Source organism: Cololabis saira, chromosome 2 (genome assembly GCF_033807715.1).
Source record: "Cololabis saira isolate AMF1-May2022 chromosome 2, fColSai1.1, whole genome shotgun sequence".
NCBI lineage: Eukaryota > Metazoa > Chordata > Actinopteri > Beloniformes > Belonidae > Cololabis > Cololabis saira.
In genome coordinates this window covers 19,613,810-19,637,483 of record NC_084588.1, presented here as the reverse complement: position 1 = coordinate 19,637,483, position 23,674 = coordinate 19,613,810, and the positions used below count along the sequence as shown (strand labels likewise).

General features: G+C 41.4%; 1 protein-coding gene across 7 annotated transcripts in view; it reads left to right on the top strand.

The window, feature by feature from the left end:
- tle3b (TLE family member 3, transcriptional corepressor b) overlaps window positions 1-21,630 on the top strand; it is a 29,483-nt gene extending 7,853 nt beyond the window's left edge. Inside the window, exons 6-21 of one of the 7 annotated variants that reach the window (XM_061739793.1) lie at window positions 2,377-2,439; window positions 2,688-2,762; window positions 8,452-8,653; window positions 10,790-10,806; window positions 13,306-13,428; window positions 14,144-14,194; window positions 14,591-14,746; window positions 15,961-16,096; window positions 16,300-16,472; window positions 16,823-16,899; window positions 16,996-17,245; window positions 17,995-18,242; window positions 18,400-18,547; window positions 18,656-18,806; window positions 19,898-19,974; window positions 20,271-21,630. In XM_061739793.1, coding sequence (XP_061595777.1) covers window positions 2,377-2,439; window positions 2,688-2,762; window positions 8,452-8,653; window positions 10,790-10,806; window positions 13,306-13,428; window positions 14,144-14,194; window positions 14,591-14,746; window positions 15,961-16,096; window positions 16,300-16,472; window positions 16,823-16,899; window positions 16,996-17,245; window positions 17,995-18,242; window positions 18,400-18,547; window positions 18,656-18,806; window positions 19,898-19,974; window positions 20,271-20,378 — 2,055 coding nt within the window. In that variant the 3' untranslated portion in view covers window positions 20,379-21,630. Of the gene's footprint in view, window positions 1-2,376; window positions 2,440-2,687; window positions 2,793-8,448; window positions 8,655-10,748; window positions 10,807-13,305; window positions 13,429-14,143; window positions 14,195-14,590; window positions 14,747-15,960; window positions 16,097-16,299; window positions 16,473-16,822; window positions 16,900-16,995; window positions 17,246-17,994; window positions 18,243-18,399; window positions 18,548-18,655; window positions 18,807-19,897; window positions 19,975-20,270 lie in introns of all 7 variants that reach the window. The other 6 variants (XM_061739767.1, XM_061739784.1, XM_061739760.1 and 3 more) reach the window with 6 other exon arrangements.
- Window positions 21,631-23,674: the final 2,044 nt, after the last annotated feature.

Genomic DNA, 23,674 nt, shown 5'->3' with positions numbered 1-23,674 from the left:
ATATTCATCATGCATTTGTAATGAACACGATACCTCTAAGCGTCTCTATCTTCCTCCGCTCTGGCTGAAAGATAATTCCCAAACAGACATCCCTGCCCCCCTTCTCATATGCCACTTGTTTTCCTCGCCAATTGAATCCTCGTCAGGGACTCTGCTCTCAACTCGGGGGCTAATGCCTGGAGCGACAAACAGCCAAATGGCTTTCAACGCACCATTGACAGAGGGATGGATAGAGAGCCTCTCCAAGCTCTGGTGCTGCTAGACTACGCTGAGTACCTGTAATTGTGGAGCCGTGGTGAAAAGCTTCTGCGGCTCAAATTCTTCTGTTTTCAGCAGCTTTAAGTGACAGTAAACTGTTTCTGCCGCTGAAAAAAAAAAAAAAAACACACACAAGAAAATAGTCCCTCCAAAGTAAAGTGGATGTGATTCAGAGTCCTGTCGGTGCTGGGGTGTTATCAGAATTATTTTCTCAAAATGGCTGTCAAAAATCTTTGCAAATACACCCAGTGCCAGTTTTTCTGCTATAACATGTGAACTGTGAACAGAGTGGAGTGATTAAATTAAAAAAGGAACAAGTTTCTTTAGCTGATAACAGCCGTTTAGGTGAGGTGTTTACAGCTTTTCTCAGGTTGAGTCATGTTTGTCACACATTCTCCTAAATTGATGAATATTCCAATAAGTGAGAGCTAGTTCTTTGCCTGTTTCTACTGTTTTATTTCTTGGCTCCATTTTTCTGTTTCAGTTTGATGTCAAATCAGGGTTTTGGTAACATTTAAGTTAAAAAATGTAATTTATTGGAGGCCTAGTCTGACAAAAAGCTGTCTTATCACAAAGTGGTAAACAGTTCAGCTAAAAAAAAAAAGCTACAGTGTATCTGGATTCCACAAATGCTTTTGGTTTCAAATATCAGTTTGCATTGTGGTTTCTTTAGTAGAACAAGCTCCATGTTGCTTCCCTTCAGCCATTTCCAGGGAAGTGGTGTGATACTGAAACACTTACCCTTCCACGTGTCGTCATACACAAGCCCTTGCAAATTATGATGCCTTATGAGTCTCCAAAGACTCCCCACCCCCTCTCTATGTCAGCTCGTCCCCCAGTGCAGCCCCCTCCCCACCCCCCGACTCCCAGTTATCCCTCATTAATTTTCCGCGCCAATCAGATCGACAGGCCGAAAATTCAATTTAATGACCTGCCTCTGTGCTGCGCCTAATGTGATTTTACAGGCTGTTCTGGTCAGAGCCCCAGCCCAATTTACATAACGATAAGCCGTGCCAGATAGCGTTGCCCCAGCAACAGAAGAGGGGTAAGATGAGAGGAAGAGGAAGGGGGGAGTGTACAGAGGAGAGGAGAGGAGATTAACATGAATGGTGTGAGGAACATTTTGGAAGATGGAGAAGAGAAGGCAAAAACCCCATCGGAGGTCAGACAGGGGTTGTGAGATAATTCCTGACAGGCCAGTGAAGCCCCCCCCCCCTCCCTTCTCAAATGAAAAGTCTAACACAGAGGCTGTGCAGGAACCTAATGGCACCTCCTGTCTCTCCTCCCTCCCCTATTCACAGTCAAACAAGGTTATGGGACTAAAGGAGTGGAATGCAACAGCGTATAAAATGGCGGGAAGGACCTCTTCAACCCACACACACCTGCTGGGAGTTTACCCCTAATCTCTCACAATCGATTAGTTCACCTCCCTCGGTTCAGTCAAACCACATTACCTTAGTGTCAAATCAGATGGTTTCACTTCTCCATTCATTGCCCCCCACACTTCAACCACTTCTTTTATTCCACTTTCCAATGTTGTGTTTCTTTTATTTCACTACTCATCTTCCTCGACTATATGGAAAGTGCAGATTTAAAAAAAAAAAAAGGAAATTGGCTCGGGCAAAATGTCTTGGGACCTCCAAGTGCAGTAGATGGGCAGGGCAGAATATCCATTTGTCCAAATTCAGCAGCCTAAAGTGCTCCATCCACATCGAGCCCTGCAGTATCATCTTGCTCTGCCAGCTAATATTTTGTGGTCGATACCAAAGATGCAGCTGATAGATGGGACCAGAGAGTTAACCTGTCTGCTTCAGCATGCCCTGCCCCCCTCTTTATGGGCCATAATTATGAAGTATGGACCTCATTAGGCACTCCCCAGCCAGATGGTATTAGCATATTTCAGCCTCCTAATGAAATAAGGCCAAGTCCTAATGGAGGCAGGGAAGAGGGGAAGTAAATTTGCTCTGAGGTGGTCCCATTTTAGAAATGCTTGGTCTACCCTGATGGACACTGAAAACAATATTATCTCATAGGTAATTAAAGTGCTAAATTCTGCAGCCTGTAGCGTGCAGTTCATCGAGACTGTTTGTCTAATGTGTCCTTTCTTCTTTCTTGCAGACTGAAATTGCTAAGCGTCTCAATGCAATCCTGGCTCAGATCATGCCATTCTTGTCACAAGAGGTGAGTGTGCAAATAACTTATAAGACTCATAAGCTTATAAGCATTCATAAAATTAGCTTATTACGTATATGAATACAAGTTTTAATGCCTAAGAAGTTAAGGTGTCAAAAAGACAATTTTTGAAATAATTTATTCACACACCATTTCTAATAATAACCCAAATGTGTTTTAAAATAGCTGGAGTCCCCATTTTTTTCTTTTTTTTAAATTTCCATCTTGAAGCTGATCTTTTTGTTTCTGCTCTGTAGCATCAACAGCAGGTGGCTCAGGCTGTTGAACGGGCTAAGCAGGTGACAATGACTGAGCTGAATGCTATCATCGGGGTACGTGGACTTCCCAATCTGCCTCTGACTGTGTGTATACCCCCTTTTTCTTCCTTTATTTGACCTGAGGGCTGGGGCAAAGCTGCATACATAGAGGAGGACCGGCACTCTGGTGCATGTATAAACTATTCAAGCATAACACATTGCACCTGTGGGTACATTTAAACTTCTTGCGCTTCAGCTGAAGTGTTGCACTGTAGGGATAACTTGGCAAAGGTCGTAATTTAAACAGGAAAACATGTATAACATGAAATAAGTATCTTTGTTTCTTAATCTACAAGCGTTTTCTCCTCCTGTATTTGGTATTTGAATGTTTCGGAGCGAACACAAACTAACAAACTAGTAAGGTCATGGCCTCCTCTCTTGTGCAGACTTGTCCCCGTCTCCAGTTGTTTAAGTTTTTGAGTTTGCAATGTTTGTTATGCTCTGTCGATATGGTGGTCACAGCTCTGATTTCTCTGATTGTTGGTTAACCAAGGCCTTTCAGCAAACAATGCTGCTCCCAACTGCAGCTCTGCTCAGATTTTTTTTTTCCTCTTGTGAAGAGCAAAGAACATCTGATATAAAGCAACACAGTTCAGACTGAGATCAGATCACAGGGTTTCTCAGATTACACTTTGGCTGCACTTTAACTACATAGAAGGTTCCAGCCAATAGATTTACCTCTACCTTTGACCCAATAGCAGGAGGAATTAAAACGGCTCAGGTCAGGACAAGTGTTTGCAACAGAGATAACAGCAGTTGTAACATTGAATAATGCTGAGTGCACTAAACAAGTGTATGGGGAAGGAGATTAAATATTTATGCTACATCCATGTATTGCTCATAAAGTAAGAATATTTACATTTATAATCTACCCATTTCTTTTGTCTACGTATTAGCTCTTACTCATTTCCTGATGGCTACCATGGATTCTACTGTCAAGTGACATAATTTACTTGCGATATTCATACGTGTTCACAAAAATCATCCAAACTCAATCCAGCAGTCAGTACGGTTACATCACGCGCACATCTAAATTGAACTATTGGCAATAATTGAGCTAAAGATTTAACTGGAGTTTCTGAGGAATCTGAATATACATGTGCAGGAAGAGAATCGAATTATTGAGTGAGGTCCGTTCAACTCCGCAACACTAGATGGCGCTACACGCCAATTAGTTAGAACAATTAGTAAACAACGCAAGCAAAGTCTTCCTTTTCTTCTTGTGCTACTGTATTGTTTTTATGCCGTGGCTGTTGTTATTCCCACTTCTGCGATCTTGTCACTTCCAGAAGGACCAGGCCAGTCAGTAGCTCGGCTAAAACTGGTTTGTGTACAAATGCTGGAATAGCTCGAATTAAGACCGCATTATCTGGCTCTAATAGTTCAATTTCAAGAACTCCAGTTTGGTTCGACTACAGCCCAACTAAGCCATGTATACACTAAGGTGTATACATGGCTTTTAAAACGTTATCTGTCGGACCTAGGCAATAATTCGACTTTCTCTTACTGCCTGTAAATGTACTAAGTGTTGGCATTTTGTCACTTTATTATTGACTGCAGACGTTGTCACTAGAAATTCACAAGTCTGTGACTAGACGATTCTCAGCCTGTCTTTCTCATTCAGCTGCTCACAAAACAACAAATGAATAATACAGAAACACCACTAGTACATTATTATTATTATTATTATTATTATTATTACTTAATCCAAACATTAATGGAGTAAAGGACTGTACCTCAAACATAAGTAAATCAGATTTTAATGTTCCCTAGACTTAAACAAGCACCTTTTTAGGGATATTTGACTTTTAAAGATTTGGTTTCCCTCCACTTTTATTTTAAAACTGTAAACCCAGTGGATTTTTTTAAATTTAAATACCAGCGATGGTCTTGATAGATAATTGATCTTTTGTCATTAGGTCACACAAACCCAAACCTGCTTTTGATTAGCGTAGGTTAGCTTAGTAACTCTTAAGGGATCAAACATAATGGGAGGAAGAAATACAACTTTGGTTTAACTGAAACTACTTTCCTTTACCATTACACAAAGATTAAAAAATACAGCTGATATATTGCCCACAACACAAGTGGTCCTGCTTTATCAGAGGTGGGCAGGCCGGTGTCAACAACATGCATGCAAGAAAACAGGCTATAATTAAGACGTGGCAGGTGATCAATCTCCATCTTCACAGTGTGAGTGAGGCAGCGCTGCAGGGCTACCTCATGATTAGAGCCTTGGAGATACTTAGGGAACATCAGGCAGCTTTCTCCACTAATTAAATCAGAAGGCAGATTTGTGTTTAGATTTACCAACACACACGTTGATATAGATGAACAGAAAATTAATCCAAAAAAGTTTGGATTTTTGTAAAATGAAAATAAAAAACAAATGCAATCACTCAGAAGTATTTAAACTATATTTAAATGAAAATTGTGAAGAGTAAAACTGTCAAATGGTGAAACTGGTATAGCTTACTTTTTGTTTTGGCTCATTTTGTTGCCAGTTTGCTTCATGCCAGTGTTTTGCATTTGAGATGAGAAACTCTCCACAATAAACTTGAAAGCAATGTGCTGATTCTGTTGTGAAGATCTAGATTTTATGTTAAATGCTGAAGGCCAAACCATGGAGACAAAGAGGCTGACACAATGACTGCCCTCCACTGTTTTGCATGTTGTTTAGTAACTTATGCTTGAGTCTGATTTGACAAGTGGCAGAGGTACAGCATTATTTCCATGCTTCTACCGTCATTTCCATGATTTCAGCGCAGTACAAGATTGTAGTTGGATGATGGTTAAGGAGTTGGCCTCAAATGGTGTGCTGCTTATCGTATATCATGTAAATACTGGCACACTGTCCCATTTTGTTGTTGATATTTGGCTAATCTGCTATATTGATGCCCTCTTCTTTGCATGTTTTTTATGAATAACATACACTTGCTTTGTTCCAGGACACATTTTTGTCCTTTTCAAAATGGTTCAACAACCTGAAATTATTGATGGATTAGTAGAGCAACTGGATTCGGAACTAGTGATAGGGTAAAAATAATTTCAATTTCTTACTGATGATGGACTGGATAAAAATAAAGATCAATTTTTAAAAAAATCTTCAGGAAAACAGCCATTGGGGTGTGTTCTTTGGTGTTGTTGCCAGGATCACTACTGGCTGAATCTACTGTATGAACACGTACCAGGTAAAATATGTTGCAGCATTTTATTACTTTGCAAGATATCTGGCCACAGTGAAATGACAATATATCTAAAAATATTTAATCAAGTTCAGACAAAATTGCAGTGAGTACAAGTTGATAGACAAGCACTCGCATACCGAGTTCACAAGCTCAATATCTCCTGTGGCCACCCCAGGCATCTACACATGCCACACATCAGGAATAACTTGGTGTTTTTTTTTAACCACTCCTGATAGGCATAGAGCCACACCCTAAAAATCCACCAAAAACTACTCATGAATACCATTGGTGGTCTTACGGCAAAATGTACTCATTACGTGGCAAACTTAACTCAGTACCTGCAGATATTTTGCTCAAAAGGTGCAGATTACATAGTAGTCATGATCTGAAATAACAGTTAATGCCACAAATACCAATCCCATCAATAAAATAATGTATCTAGTGGTGTGTTTTCATCGATGTCGAGTGTATATGTATGTATGTCTGGAAAAGGTTTCCTGTCTCTCAGTCCATCTGGTTCTATTGATGATGTTGTTTGTAGTCTGTTTGATTTGACAATTGAAGAAAATACTGAAAGTGTCGCAACATTTAGAGGATAATGTGGTGATCATTTCTAGACTTATTAAGCCAGCCTGCCAACTGGTTTGTGCTGGTGCTGTTGATGCTTGTTCCACCTGACAGTGCTGTTCTGCAGGCAGCCAGCTTCGCCTAGTTAACTTTAATTGCCTGTTTCCTGTGGAAGTTGCCTGAGCTGCTGCGGCTTTTACACATAATGAAAAAAGATAAGTGTGAAAGAAAGCTAGCTCTTTATCCATGAATATTGAATTGGAAGCAATTTATTTTCTGAATTTTTTTTCTCCTCTTTCCCTGTTCTCCACCCCTCACGACTTCCTTCCCCTCGTCTCTTCTCCTCAGCCATAGCTCACTAATGAGGCTCCTTGATAATGATCCCTGCACGCTTTTCCTCATTAGGCACACTCAATAGGGACGTCCCTGCCTCAATCCTTCGCCCACTCTCTCTTTCATTCTCTTGTTATTTTTGTGGTTCTGCCTCTCCCTGCTTGTCTTGTTCTGGCGGCCCCTTCCATTTCTCTGCTTTTGCTCGCTTTTCCTTTGTCACAACAAATAGGCTGCTCTGCACACCCGTACAATATCGATTAACAATGCTGCCCCTCAGTGGCTTATGTCCTTCGGTTGATTTCAGGTCCAGCTCCACATAATGAGCTGACTGAATAATGGCCAGCTGCTAAATAATCCTTTAAACGTGGTAAAGCCACTAGATATTCCCAATGTGTAGTTTCACCATTTTATGTAATGACTGTATGGGTGATCTTATTTAAGTTTTATCTAGCAAGCAGAATGGCAATCATCTTTTTTTTCTTCTTCTTTTATTTTCTCTTTTTGGAGAGGCAGTTGATGGATGTGCTAAGTGTTATTTAACCTTGTTTTAAAGCACTTGCTTCCCTCTTAGCTGAGTGGCTATTTAACTCCTGTCTATCTACTCTCTCTGCTCTGGTTGCCTCTCACAGATATTCATGGCCTCTTGGGAGGTGTGTGTGTGTGTGTGTGTGAGTGAGAGTCAGTTCTCCATTGTCTGTGCCAAGCAGCATTTTGCAGGAAGGTGGTAGGCTTTCTTGGTTTTCCCGTGTTGAAAGGTTTTGAGGTTTTCAAGTGTAGCCCTATTGATTTTTTTCTTTTTTTTTTTTTTTTTTCTTTTTCTCTCTCTTAACCGTCCCAAGTATGAGAGATGGAGAGTGGTTTGGGTCTGAACAAAACTGTTTGGCATCCTTTCTGGCAGACGGCATTCTGGTGTTGTTGAACTGAAAGTAGTTGACAGAAGGTCATGTAACATCAGCAAAATATTGTAAACAGTTTGAAAAGCAACAGTGCTGTATGTCGGAGTGCTATAATCGGCGAGAGCGTGATGTAAAAGAAGCATGGTCATAAACCCGGAGCGGGTCACTGTATCTCATTCATGTGCAAACCTTCTGTACAAGGCCGTTTTAGACAACTTCACATTAGTAATGAACAATTAGCTGAAAATAAAATAACAGTAATTTTTATAGTCACATATTTAGGTAATTAGACAAGTATCAACAATTAAGTAATTTTGTGGTTTCGAGTTCTCAAATGTGATAATCTGCAGCATAAATCAAATTGTTTAAATGTGACAGAACTGCCTCATGATGCAATATTGAGTCTGTGGTGTTATATGTATGTGTAGTCAAGAACATAATGGGGAAACAATGGAAATAAATGTCTTCTGTAATCCAACACTGTACAGCTTTGACCACTCATTGTTAATTATTTTCTTTTTTATAATAGTATTTGACAGTGAATGAACCAGAGAAGCATACTAACTGTGAATGTCAGTCCGCTGTTGTGCATAATGGTTCAGCGTTGATCCAAATGTGGCTAGAGCCAGAACCTGATACACATTGTGCAGTTACTCAGGGAATCATTTCCCAGCCGACCCACTTGTCGTCCGTCTTGTCTTCTGTGTGTGTTTGCAGCAGCAGCAGCTTCAGGCTCAGCACCTCTCTCATGCAGCCCACGGCCCCCCAGTGCAGCTACCCCCTCACCCTTCAGGCCTGCAGCCGCCTGGCATCCCCTCCGTGACAGGTGCTGGCTCCGGCTTGCTGGCTCTGGGTGCTCTTGGCAGCCAGGCCCACTTACCTGTAAAGGATGAGAAAAACCACCACGACCTGGAGCACCGAGGTGAGTAGCACGGCCTGCCATACAACCAACTGTTAAGAACGTAAAGAGTGTGGATTCGCTTGAGTTTTATGTATAAGGACATAATAACAAATAATTTGTACCATACACGGTCTTAAAGGGAACATTGCGACAACATTTATTTTTAATTTGTTCATGAGAGGATTTCATTAATACCCTGTGAATTTGTCAACTTTTGAAAAAAGGATGCATGTCCTTAAAGTTAAATACAACCTTAAATGAACAATGCAAGACATAATATTCTTATCTACCAAAACAAACCAAAATGTTGAAACAGTGCCTATTTAAAAAAACAAAAAACCCCCAAAAAACCTAAAAGAAACAAAATACACGCCATAACTATAGCGTGTTGAACCACCTTTGAAATAACTTAATAAGGAATAGTTTTCTGCATGACACGTACCACTCTCACATAATTATGCAGCAATACAAACAACATTGCTTTAGTTCATTGAGGTTTGTGGTCACGTGTTAATGCACAAGCTCCCACCAGCATTTCTCCCCAGTTTAACTGGGCCATTTCAAAACATTGATGTCTTTTACAACCACTTTGTTGCGGACATTGGTGTATGACCCAATTTTAGCCAATCTTTAGCGGTGGGAAAGATAACCTCATAGAATACCAGTGCATATAGGGAAGTTAATTGTTACAGCAATAACTGAAAGGTGCCCAGGTCCCATGACTGCAGAACAAACCCATATCATGGGTTGCTGATGTTTGTGCTCATATGTTGTATTGTTATCATTAAGCGTTTTCCTCTATAGCATCGGCAAACATCTCCACGATGGAGTTGTTTGTCTAAAGAATGTTTTTGCTGAGGTTTTCTTTTTGTTCAGCTCTGTGCTGTTCAAACCAGTTCTAACAAAAACCTTTCTCTTGGGAGCCCATCCCAACAGTCATGCTTATTCAGTTGCTCTCTAATTGTACTGTCATGAACCTGAACATTTTACAAGCTAACGCAGGTCTGGAGTGTGAAATGCAGCTCTTGGTTTTTGTTTTGTAATTTGCAGACTGACCTTAAGTTGAATGTGCTGGGACGTCCACTCCTGGAAAGATTGACAACTGCATTTAGTGTTTTAATCTTCCTCACTGTAGAGAGACAAACTCCAAATTCTTTGTAAATGGGCTTATGATCCTTCCCAGATAGATGTACAGCAACAATTGCTGCTAGGAGGTCATTGCTGATATCTTTCTTCCTTTGCATTACGTTAACATACATCTGAGTGCCGAATCTATGCTTTTATTGAGGTGCTCACGATGGTGATTAATCAAGTATATTTGATTAGCAGCACTTTACTGGTACTTAATTCCTGTCTGAACTGTAAGGGGATGCTTAATTTTTCCACACAGAGCTTCTGTATTTCAGCTTAATAGTATTATTTTCATTTTTTAATTATTTTTTAATTGAGGTTATGTGAAGTACTTGTGAGTAGTTGGAGTATTACCTGCAGTAGATAATTGGCACAGCTCTAGGGAATCTGGGAGGACTTCTGAGAAAAGGGCCATGCAGCAGTTTTCACCATCTTTAAAACAACAGAGATATTTACATTGTTTTTCACAGCTGTGTGCAAACCAACCGAACACATATGATCTGTCCTTAAAACAGAAGAATTTGTTTTTATGCTCAAGTGTTCATATGGAGAACTAGTATGGTAAAATGCTTACAGATTTAAATAGGTTTTCTTTTGGCTGCATATTGTAGTTTCTTATGAAAATAATTTGATGTTAAATGTCTTGTAGTTTTCAGAAATGCAACTATAAATCTGTTATATTAAGGTTCTTTTATATAAAGGCTTAAGAAGTTGTGACTTTATTAATCATTACAAAATGGAATACTAGTTATCTATAGAGTCAATACAATATTTTCCATCATGGCCAACAGTTGTTTCAAAAAAGGTCTCTTGATAATTCAATAAGTTGCTCGAATATTCAGTAAAGTGTCTTTTTTACAAGTAATAATTTTAATAATAATTAGTGGTAATTTTGGTTTTTAACAGTAGCTTCATTGGTATTCTTTGATTGCAGGCTCTTTGTTACCTTCATAACTAATTTGTCTTTTGTTTTCCTCCCTCCTGGCCCCTCATCTTTTCACTCGCCGCTGGCCCTTCCTCTGAAAGAACGAGAGTCCAGCACGGTATGTTGACTCTGCAGCTCTCCATCTCCTGTGTGCTTCTTGACTTTGCCGGGCTCTGGCTCACTGTGTTTGGTGATTAGGTGTACTTTACATAAGCCTAAGCCCACTGTTCAATAGAAATTCATGCTGCCTGTGTAAGAACACACACATTTTGTACTCTGGGGGGTATAAGCTGACTGAAATCAAATGACTTCTGGCCAAATAAGCCAGTGCCATCTAATCCAGGTGGAAAATGACTCCAGTCAATGGACAAGGATTAGCAGATCTCTACCTCCTTTAATTTCAGCACAATTAAAAGTGACTTTGACTCTCCTTCTCTTCCACCTTAACCTCTTTAGAGGATTTCTTTTTTTCATATCCAATACCCAACTCATTTTCAGCCACTTTGTCAATGTTTCAGTCTCTCCTATCGTCCATTATTTTACTTACTCTTATACTGTCTTTAAATCTCAGCTATTTATTCATTCCTGTCACTGTCTCTCTTCTGTCCTTATCTCTTTCTTCCTTCTCATGTTAAGCCCTTGTTTATTGGACTGACTTAAAGCTCTCAGTTAGCCGGAGCATAACGCTCTGTTGGATCAGCTCAGCCAGATTAAGTTCCCACTGACTGACCACTCTGAATGGGTCCACTCATGTCAGAAGGGAACCCAAACTCTTCTCCTTCTCATTTGATGATGAGTGGTGGCCTTTGGCCACCTTTCCTGATCTCTCTGCCACCCTCCTTTCCTTTTTTAATTTTTTTTTTTTAATTTTCCGTCCCAGCGTGCACAGTCTGGCCCTCCTGCTTTCGCAGGTCACCTGAGACCTCGGTTGGAGAGACGGGGTAGATTTACTGAAACTAAACAATCCTTGAAATGTTTCGGGCTCATGTACACGGACAGACTACAGTGCTGTAAAAGATTTTTTGTCTGTCAGACTTCACACTAAGCCAGACTAAAACTCTTGTTGGCGGACTTTTCCACTACAGTAGCTGAACAAATCTCAGTTTTTTTTTAACTAAGAAAGACAAAAGGCTGCTGGCTGAATTTAGTCAGTAGAAGTGAGACTCATTGTGTGGTGGCCAAGGAAGCTCTTTTTAAAGGAGATGGTGAGAAAGTGCACAATAAACTACTCAACCACAGTTCCATAGTCTGCTTCCACTTTCCACGGCTCTGAAGGTCCTTTTTAAATGTCATCCTTTTACTTAGTTTTCAGGGTGGTACCGTCTTATAGTGCTTGTCTTTCTTTTCCCCTTAGTTTTCAGATGGGATTTCAGACATCTTCCTGCTTTCTTGTTCATCATCTGTCTCTGTTTCTGGTGATGGCAGGAGCATGTTGAGATCCTTGAGAATATATATGCTTGTCTCAAGTTTGATCACCTTCATCCTCCTGGCCTTTTAGTCTGATTGGCAGTGTCACCACATCACACCAGTTCCCGGGCTGCAACAACCCTGTTTGGAGCTTCTGAAAAAGTGCCAGGCTGTCTGGGCATTCCCTCTAGTGGGGTGAACTCATTGCCACACTGCTATGCTCTCATTGCTTGCCAAGTTCCTTTCCTGTTTTTCTCTCTTGCCCCCCTCCCCCCCAAATTTCATGGCTCTTTCTTAGGCTGGCAACACCCTCTTTGTCTCTTGACATTGCTCTCTTGTCCTGCTTTTCCTCAATGGCCTCTTTCTGTCCTTTTTTTTTTTTGAATCCGTATGATTTTTTTTTTTTTTTTCTAATGAATTTTGCTGCCAACATTTTTTATTTTTTTTTAAATTTTGACTTGTCCCGGCACAATAACACAAACGGTCATAAACATGCATTATACCGTACAGTTCAGGGATGAGCAGTCTGGTTGGTTTCCTGCTCACTATTGCACGTCTCACTCAGAAGTAAATCCCTTTTTTATGTGTTAAATCAATGAAAGTTTGTCTCCGACAAAGGCTCAGATTTTATTAGATTATGTGCTGGGCTCTGTCACATCATTTCTCCGCAATCACTCAGCCTAGTCTATGGATCACCTTACAAGTATTTTGATCTTCCTGCGTTTTGGTGGGTTTGCGTTGCTGCCTCATCCATTTCCTCCACCGCTTCAACAGTAGTGACAAGCCATAGGTTTCTAAAAGAAAATCCTCCTATACCACAATTCTGTCCACGATCATTTGCCATCGGGATATTTAGCTCTGTTGTCACTGTTCTGATCAAATAAAAAAAACACATTTTGTGTAGTTTCTGCTCTTGAAGGTTTGTCAGTGTGCTACATTTTAATTTTAAAAGATTGACTGACGGGCATATCTTAGCAGGTCACTGTTTTCAGCTTAGATGTTGCACAATTTGTTTCTCCATACAGTGTTAGAGCAGGACGAGCTCATCTCCTCACATTATATGTGCAGAAGCTGCAATTCAACACTGGAACAAAGTTGTTTATAGGGCTTGAAGCAGGAATGTATCCGTACATGTTGAGTGTGCTAGATGCTGATTTCATGTTTGAGGATGCTTCTCTCTGATGCGGTTTGTCTGTGCTGTTTACGGCAGAATAACTCGGTGTCCCCATCAGACAGCCTCCGGGCAGCGAGTGAGAAACACCGCAGCTCTTCAGACTACGGCCTGGACTCAAAGAAACGCAAAGTGGACGATAAAGACAGTATGAGCAGATATGTGAGTGTTTGCTTATTCTGACTTTCTTTTTTTAAAATCACATTCAACAACATTCTTGTTTTTCAGGATACACAAAGCTAACTATAGCAAAACAATGTTTTATATAAAAACAGCTTAGAACTTATGTCATGTGTATTTATCACAGTTGTGGTAGTGTTTTGTTTTTTAAACAAGATTTAAAATTTTAATTAATTTCACTGGATTCCAGGAAAGGTTTAAGGGAGACAAAGATGAAATGGTGACTGTTCAGTTTGTCTAGTTCCTGTTAATCTGGGTGAATGCTAAGATCATTTTTTTCCTAGAATTGGTTTTCCTCAGTGCACAGCACATTATTTGAACAGGCTGGAATGCATGTGTATGTAATTCCAGCTGAGATTATAATTCACTGTGTGAAAAACAGTCTTAGAAGATGAAAACTGAATTTACTGGTGCTTAAGTGTAACTTAAAGAAAGATGCTTGTGTATACCAACAGCTGGCTGAAATGGCCCTTTTTTTTTTTCTTTTTCTTTCAAACCTATTAGAGATTGCAAAAATTGTGAAATACCTTGAAACAAACGACTGGTTTTAGTCCTAATGTACGTGGAGCAAATACATCCCTTAGCTGACTCCTGTTTACGTCTTTCTTACGTGCTTCTTGTGATTTGTTGACTGAAAAACTGAACTGTACAGTTTTATGATTTTTTTTTTTTTTACAAAGCTGTTCTTTCATTTCAGGACAGTGACGGAGACAAAAGTGACGACTTGGTGGTGGATGTTTCTAATGAGGTAAGACGGGGTTTTGAGAAGCTCCGCCACATTCTTGAAGGCTGCACAGAAACCAAACACAGCTCTCTTTTGTCTGTAGAAGCCGCAACACTTTTCTCAGTGTTGACAAAAAGTCTGTCATAATATTGGCTGTGGGCTTTGAGAGTGTGTTTGCTTGCTGTATTTCTTTTGCCATTCATGTAGAATGTAAGACAAAGAATACAAAGAGAAAAGGGTGTGACAGGTGAATGAAAAGTGTGTGTATGTGTGTGAGGGAGAGTATGAGTATACATGAGTGTATTTATCTGTGTTTGCGCATGAGGCCCCAGCTTGTTTGACCTACATGTACATGCCAGTGGCTTTCCTCCAGTCTGTTTGCTCAGTCTTGCTCTGTGTCTTTCTCACTTAACTCTCTAGGATCCAGCCACCCCTCGAGCCAGCCCCGCTCACTCCCCTCCTGAAAATGGCCTGGATAAGTCACGAGTGCTGAAGAAGGATGCTGCCCCCAACAGCCCCGCCTCTGTTGCCTCTTCTGGCAGCACCCCGTCCTCCAAGGCGAAGGACCACGCCCATGTGAGTGTGAGGGAATGAATTGAGGAGGTTAGAGTGGAGGACTGAAGCCTGAACTGACACACTAAGGGGCATTTGTCAAGTGAAGTGGGTGTCTGTGTGAAAGACTAATACCCAGGTTTAGCAGTTGGCTGCTACATGGGGCTTAAGAGGGCAGAGGGGGTGCACTCTCAGGAAATCAAACCCACTGGCTCAGTCCTCTCAATCTCCTTTATGGCTTACCCAATAAATGGTCATTTCTCCATCGCCCCAAGGCTGTAAATAACCGAGACGCAGCAGTGGGAAAACTGCTGTCTCTTCCTCCTCCATCTCATCTTCTTCTTCCACCCCCCCATTCTCTCTAAAACTCAAGGGACTAACTAACCACGCTTTAATGTCACTTTTACATGAACCATTTCACTGAAGATTAGAATACATTTATAATCACTCGGCTCCACCTTAAATGACACCCATCTTCTCTCCGTCCCTCATTAGCATCTCAGTGAACTGAAACCCTGTTTCCCAACTCCACAAGTGAAGAAAGGAGATGAATACATGACTGTGTTTGGGCTACCATTTAGCATTCAGTGTGTCTCGCTACTCCAGACAAGCTTGACTTCTAAACAAAGGCTTATGCCCCCCTGGCCCCAACACACTGACACCCACCATTGCTGTAATGGAGTGTAGATTAACTCAAGAAGTCCACTTAAGTTGTCACTTTTGGATTCATCTGTCAAAAGTTGCGTTTCCGTTACCCCTAGATTTGCACAAAACCCAAATATCGTTAAAACCTTTTTACACTTTCATGAGGTTGTTTTTCAGATGTTGATAATCCAGTTTATCACTAAAGTGTAATGGAAACACTTTTTGCGCATTTGCACTTCTCCGGAAGCGTAGTCCATTAATCTAAAGTCATCAAAATCTAGTTTCCGGCTGTTTTTGGCCTCACTAATACGAGGTAGTTGTGCTGTAACATTACTTAATCATCATTATGTATTACTGCATTACATTAAGGGCTTTGCTTCTGAATAATCATTTGAATGATCATCTGCTGCCTTTATCCTCCCACTATTTTCTCAGCAGCTGTACCAGCAATCGCAATAATTTGTCTTTAGCCACTTTTACATTGGCGAATACCTCGCGTTTAACGTTAATCTTTGTGTGAAAGAGCAAGTTACCCTTACAACTTTCAGTAAAACGATACTGAACACCATGTGGCTTTAAATCCTTTGTTACAGAATGACAAGTCGTCGACACCCAGCTTGAAGTCCAACACACCTACACCGAGGAACGAAGCCCCGACACCAGGAACCAGCACCACTCCAGGACTACGCCCTTTAACGATGGGAAAACCACCCGGCATGGAGGCACTAAGTAATCTTCTGCAACTTATTGTTTTGTTAATAATTTTCAAGCAATAATACAGTTGCTGCCAAAAACTATTGTTGTGAGATAGCTGTACTTCCTTAATAACAGGTTCTGGTAGTTGCTGTTGGCATTTATCAGATCAACCAATGAAACAAAACTGACTGAATAAAAAATCCTCACATTGAAAGTTGATGTTTTCACCCCTCCAGCTGCCCCAGCCCTGCGCACGCCTCTATCCATCGCTGGCTCTTACGCCACTCCGTTTGCAATGATGGGTCATCATGAGATGAACGGATCCCTGACCAGTCCAGGCGTCTATCCAGGTCTCATTTCACCACAGATGAGTGCTGCTGCGGCCGCCGCCTATGGACGCTCACCAATTGTAATTATCCAAGCATATTTGAAATGAGCTGAGGTCTCAGTGGAGAGGGAAAAAAAGACTGGAGAGACTTAAGCTTTTATATTCCTGATTTCCATAAAAAAGTAAATATTTCTCCTGGGATGGTTGCAGCTTTTGTACATAGCGATATGGTAAAGAGAGAATGCAGCTCTATTCTTTTCTTACTTAGTTTGTATTCAAGAGACTGTAATAAGTATTCAAGAGACTGTAAATTAAACTTACGACCAGAACCGATTTAAGCCTAACCCTGCAACCTGAAAATTATCTTGCTCTTATTTGTTTTTGTAGGTTGACAACAGTAGTTTAACTTGTTCCTTTTCTGACTCATGCAGCCAGGGTTTGACCCTCATCCTCACATGAGAGCTCCAGGCCTGCCAGCAAGCCTCACGTCGATGTCTGGAGGAAAGCCGTACGTATTTAGGTTTCCATTTACCTCCATAGTTTTGCATTCAACTTAAACTTGTGCACAGATTGGTCATACATTGGTCTTCTCTGTCCTCTGCAGAGCTTATTCTTTTCACGTAAGTGCGGATGGTCAGATGCAGCCCGTGCCTTTCCCTCCAGATGCACTGATTGGCCCGGGCATCCCGCGTCACGCTCGCCAGATCAACACTCTGAGCCACGGGGAAGTGGTGTGCGCTGTCACCATCAGTAACCCCACGCGTCACGTCTACACCGGCGGCAAGGGTTGTGTCAAAATCTGGGACATCAGCCAACCGGGCAGCAAGAGTCCAGTTTCCCAACTCGACTGCCTGGTAATTAAATATTAACACGTTACAGGAAGAGTAAATAAATTGTACTTGATCATGTGACTTTAAATCTTTAAATGTGTTAATACTGCAAATATTTTAACACTCCCAAGAATGGCAGAGGCAAAATGCGGCGATGTCTTTGAGCATCAAAGATAGCCTGATTCTCTGTCCTGTTGTAGCTGTTCCCAGATCCCAACAGACAAAGATGTGAATTATTCAGTAAAGCCCTGCACTGCTGTGCTGAAATAATCCTTGGTGGGAAAAAAAAGCCTGCTGAGTAATGATGTTCTGATTGGCCAACCCTGTCTGCCATTACCCAGCTCATTACTTCCTCCCAACTGCCTCCCGTTTCTCATTTTGATACTGGGGCTTCATGCTGTTCAGCTCATATGGCCTCCCAAACCCTTTAGGTGTGTCTGGAGTGCAGTTTGGTTTTATAAAGCCATCAGGGTGCTGTTTTAATTTGACCAGCAGCTTCTATAGTGCTGTTGATCTGTCTTCCTGCTCCATTTCTGTGTCTCTTGTTAAGGCTGACATTCACATCTTCACTATCATGAAAGAGTCGGCTGCTTCCTAAATGCTCCACTGGTTGAAAAGCCTTGAAATAATTCCCCTGAAGCACAAGCCTTGTCTGCTGTATTTGTAGATCTATTAACCTTAAGGCATCATGTTCATGCGAAGAGGGAAAAAAAAAATCAATTACATCCAGTCATCAGGATTGTGATCATACTCTGCCTTTGTTTCTGCTCCAGAACAGAGACAATTATATCCGCTCCTGCAAGCTGCTGCCCGACGGCCGCACCCTAATAGTGGGTGGTGAGGCCAGCACGCTGACCATCTGGGATCTGGCCTCACAGACGCCTCGCATAAAGGCCGAGCTCACGTCCTCTGCTCCTGCCTGTTACGCTCTGGCCATCAGTCCCGATGCCAAAGTCTGCTTCTCCTGCTGCTCCGATGGAAACATAGCTGTGTGGGACCTTCATAACCAGACTCTCGTCAGGTCGGTACTTCCCTCCAGGGGATGTCATTGTAACAGTGTTGCCAGTTTTAATTCATATAAACATTTGACCGCCAACATAAAACCCCCATATTGTTAGAAAAAACACACATCAAGGGCAGGAGGGAAATAAAAAAGTCCTCTCAATTCTGTATTCCAGGCAGTTCCAAGGCCACACAGATGGAGCCAGTTGTATCGACATCTCCCATGACGGGACCAAACTGTGGACGGGAGGGCTCGACAACACAGTTCGCTCCTGGGATCTGAGGGAGGGACGACAGCTCCAGCAACACGACTTTACCTCACAGGTGGAGAGAAGCCTCATCTTATACCTGCCAGATGAACGTCTTCACCGTCCCTCTTTAGGTTCCTTTTGAAGTTAATGATCCATCTGTGTTGCCGTACCTTTGTCTCAGATCTTCTCATTGGGCTACTGTCCCACTGGGGAATGGCTGGCCGTGGGTATGGAGAGCAGCAACGTGGAGGTGCTGCACCACACCAAGCCTGACAAGTACCAGCTACATCTGCATGAAAGCTGCGTCCTCTCGCTCAAGTTCGCCTACTGTGGTGAGTAACGTCCCAATAAGAATGGTGATGCTTAATTATCTAAGTAAAACTAGCTGAATCCTCATAGATGTAAAAACTGAGGCTGACCAGCTTCTCCTCTCTCACATCAATATTTTTAAAAGGACGGTGGAGAGTATGAAAAAATAAATAGAGTTCTACCCTGACATTTTATGCAATTATAAATTTAAAATCATTCATTATCCTGTATCTTCATATCATTAGAGCCCGAGCACTTACAGTGTGAAGGCCCTTTTGTATCTGTAGTTCTCGTTGTTTTTATTCGAAATGAGGGCCTTTTTGCCCCCCTAAACGTGCCCCAAAAGTCACCAAATTTTGCACGGAAGCCAGGCCTGGCAAAAAATGTGATATATAAGGGTTTGCATTAATGGGCGTGGCCTAATTGCTCAACAGCGCCCCCTAGAAAACTTTGTGCCTCAAGCCCCACAATACGGTTTGACGTACATGCATGAAGATCGGTACACACCTGTATCATGTCGCAACTTAAAGAAAAGTCTCTTGGAGCCATGGCCGAAACCGAACAGGAAGTCGGCCATTTTGAATTAATCTTGTAATTTTGGCGCAATTTATGCCATTCCTTCGGCAGTTAATACGGCCCGAACCGTAATGTGCACCCAGGTGTGTTATACATCAAAATGTGATGTATAAATGACGCGCATTACTTTTCTCAGTCAAAAGCGCTACCGTGGCGACGCTAGACGCCAAAAAAAGCGCCCCCCTTCATCTGATGGTCCATATTTGATAGTTCCTATTTTCTGCTATAACGTTTGGATGGTTTCACATAGAGACTCGTGGGTGGTGTCATCGGACTCTGTTTTGACTCCTTCACCTTAATTGGTGCAAATTAGCCCCGCCCTTCTTCTGATTGGTCGATAATTGATAGTTCCTGTTTTCTGCCATATTTTTTGAATGGTTTGACATAAAGAGTCATGGGTGGTGTCATCGGACTTAGTTTTGAGTCTTGATCTTTATGGGTAAAAATTGCATGCGCGAGGGCCCGTTCATCGCTGCTTGCAGCTTAAATTGGTGATTGTTATTGTAATTAAACCAACATTTGTGCTTTATGTCTGCAGGTAAATGGTTCGTGAGCACAGGGAAAGATAATCTGCTGAATGCATGGAGGACTCCTTATGGTGCCAGCATATTCCAGGTAAAAACAAACACCAAAAAGTGTACAACAGCTGACATAACCTGAGTACATCATTTTGTCTATGCATTTAAAAAGTCCTAAACTCAAATCAGAGCCTCAACTACTGCTGTCAGGAAAGAGTTATTACTGAATCTGATAGTTGTAAACAAATACTTAATATATGGCTCTTCATTACTCACTCAGCACATGTTTGACGTGCTTTAAAACTGATTCTGCTGTATTAGTGACAGGTGTGCACAAAGCAAAATACATATATTTAATGGGAATTGATGCCTTGTTTATGTTTACTTCCACAGTCGAAGGAGTCGTCCTCTGTTCTGAGCTGCGACATTTCAGCAGATGACAAATACATTGTAACAGGGTCTGGAGACAAGAAGGCCACCGTCTACGAGGTCATCTACTAGAGAGGAGGCTCCTGCTCTGCTTCAGCACTTAACTGGGACAATTTTTATAAACTTCCCCCTGACCAAAAGTGGACTACAGTGGATTGAAGCAGACGATGCATTTCTCAAATATTTTATTTGTTGAACTAAGGATGCTCATACTGGAACATCAACTTTTTGATCCTTTTGTTTTACAGTTGCACATTTTTGTGAGTTCTGAAATTTGTTTCGCTTGGATTATCTGGATGTAACCCAGTGAAGCAGAGCTTCATTTTTGAGGAGCTCAATCCCCAGACATTGTGTGCAAAGTGTACATATCGATTAAATAAGACATTTTATATATATAAAACGTAAATATATATATATATTTTCATGTCCTGGGTGTACTTGTGATAGTTTTGGCCCACTCTCTCATGAATGGGAGACAAGACTTCTTTTTTTTTTTTTTTTTTAAACAATACTATTTCTACTCTGATCTTAAAGCACAGTCGGCAGGCTTTGCTTTCCAGAAAACAAATGGAGCAGCAGGAATCTTGAAATTTAGTGTACTTTGTGGAGATTTTAAAATTGCCTTTGTCACAGTGCTCTTACGTGGACGATGAAAACGTGGATGAATCTTCAACCCTCTGACTCAGATGGAGCGTTGGCTGGATTTGGACCACTGTGGGATCAAATGGGACACAATGATTCAGAAAAGAGACGGATGTAAATTTCTTCTCATATGTATAAAAAAAAACTAACTAGTGTACTGGTCTGTCTGTGCTTTCCTTCATTTGTTTTGCCTTGTTCAGTTGTGTGAGATGGGGATGTTAAAGTTTAGCCTAACCCTTGGACCTCAGATTGCAACAGGCACTTACTGTGTGCTTTTGCTAACTTGACGTAATGTGGATGTTGAGTTGTTTCACTAATTTCTAGTCCGAATAAACTCCAACAGTCCATTCTGTGCCATTGGAATCGCTCTACTCTGTATCTCATCAATATTCCTGGAATACGGCTGTGACGGGGAAGCAGGCAGATGCAACACACACACACATGCTCAGTGCCTGTAAATGCTCGTGAGGACTCGGATGTAAACAGAAGTAATCAAGTTGTATGGTGAATAATTCTGGTTTGTACACTGTGCTCTTGATCCTGTCGGCATTTACCACCACAAGATTTTAAAAAGGCTAAATGCACCTCTAAATCACACCAAAGTATGTAGCAAATGCTGTAAGCACTGAAAACAAATGTACAGTTGTTAATAAATCAATAAAACTGTTGTTTTTTTTCTAAATGGCTCATTTCCTTTGAACCTAAGACGCATGTCAGCTGGTGCCATATATATAGAGAAGATTCAGTCTTCAACAAATGTAGGGCCTCCCTCCAGTTTACAGATTTGCAGCTGAGGGAATAATTCATAATGTCTTCACAGTTACGAACTACCAACATTTAGATTTAGCTATTTTTTTTTTTTTACAGTTAAATAGTAATGTGTTGTAAGAGCAGTGTGGCTGCACTGCAGGGCCTCATTTAGTCTGCATTTTTACCTGAATGTGCACCACAAAAACACTCAATTCTACCTCCAGCTTGTGAGGAGAGTAAACCAGTGGTGGAGGATTAATTGAGCAGCGACGTCTGGCTCACGTCAGCGGGGCCGTCTGCAGCCGTCCTGGCTGGTTTCTGTGTGACGCTGGAGACGCAGAGCATCTTAAAACTGTTTTGAGATGAAAAAAACAGTTTGTTAGTTTATCTTACTGTACTTGCCGAGTAGTGAGCACACCGACACCTGAACACGTGTTGAATTCAATTTAAAATACCTGACATGGCCACTACAGTTCACTTGACTAATTAATACAATTTAATTGTAACTGATTTTACTAAACACCAAAAATGTAGGTCTCCTCTGCATTCACAGACTCTAGTTTGTTGCTGTATTGGGGTCACAAAGGAAAAATGAATTGTTAAGCAACCTAATTCCCATTTGAATAGATGATTACTGATAATGGGAGCAGTTAAATGTTGGCTCTGAGACATAAACGTGAAACATCTCTATCCACACACACACACACACACACACAGTCACACCGATATGAACCCAGAGAAGTGTGACTGAGTGTAGCACTGAGCTGAAGTCAGCGGTGTGGAAGACAAAGAGGCTTTTATTGTGACTTTATGGCTTTGTTTCCACACGGGATGGTTTGTGGTTTCAAGCCTGCTGACAGGAGCTGTGGCAGAGGAATGAGACATAGCTCTAGATCAGTGTGGCTAGCCAATCCACACACACACACACACACACACACCACGCAACCAACAGAAACACATTCAGCCCCACATTTCACACACTCCCACACACAACCTCAGAAAAAGACATGCTACTTTGGGAATTGATGGCGATATCAGGGGTGACTGAAATGTGACTTGGATAAAAAAAGAAAAAAGGAAAACAAAGCCAGCCAGCTTCTAACAATCTCTAACACTCTTCCTCTGATCACACACTCATGATATATTTACTATAAAAGTCTGTGAATCCTGTCGTAGGGACTTGCTGCTCTGAACAGCTGCCGTGGCCTTTGTTTTTCTCTCATACTTTCTCGTTCTGCTCCCAGCACAGGAGGCGAGCACATTCATTTTCACTCTTGTGGGGGTGCTGGCTGTAAGGCTGTGATTTCTGACTGAGCCTGTGAGAGATGGGGAGCGGGGTGATTTCAGCCGAGCGTGTGGGCTGCAGGCGTTGCATATATGACTCAGCCAAGAATGCATACATGGACATATTTTACTCAAATACCTTCACATAACTTATCAGCTTGAGGACCTCCAGCTGATCTCATGCATGTACACTTGTTTGTTGGAAATGTCAGTTTAGCTTCATATGTTTGGGGAGAAATTAGACTGCTGAGTGGATCGTGTTGCGTCCGCAGGATGCTTTGCTATCGCTGAGTACAGCAAACAAGGCAAGGTCCTGACAAAATCAGGACTCAGGGTGGCTTCTTCATTTTAAATAAACAAAGTGGTGAATAGGAAAGAAGAAAAATCACCAGTTACATTACATCAGTTTATGAAAACGCTGTCTTGATTGCATTTATTGATTGTTCACTGCTTTGTTTTGTTTTTTTCACTTGTTTCATAAAATACTGTAGGCTTTAAGCCAATCATGTTTCCCAGGAAGGTTTTAGTTTTTAGTATAAAAGTTGTAGGAGATTACAGATGCAGCAATCACAATTTTCTTGGCTGATTCAAATTTCAGAAATTCATCCGCTTCTGACCTGCTCATTCTAGTTTTTACCGACTCTGTTCGTCTTTCTAGGAGCTAAAATCAACAACGCACAAAACCATTTGTC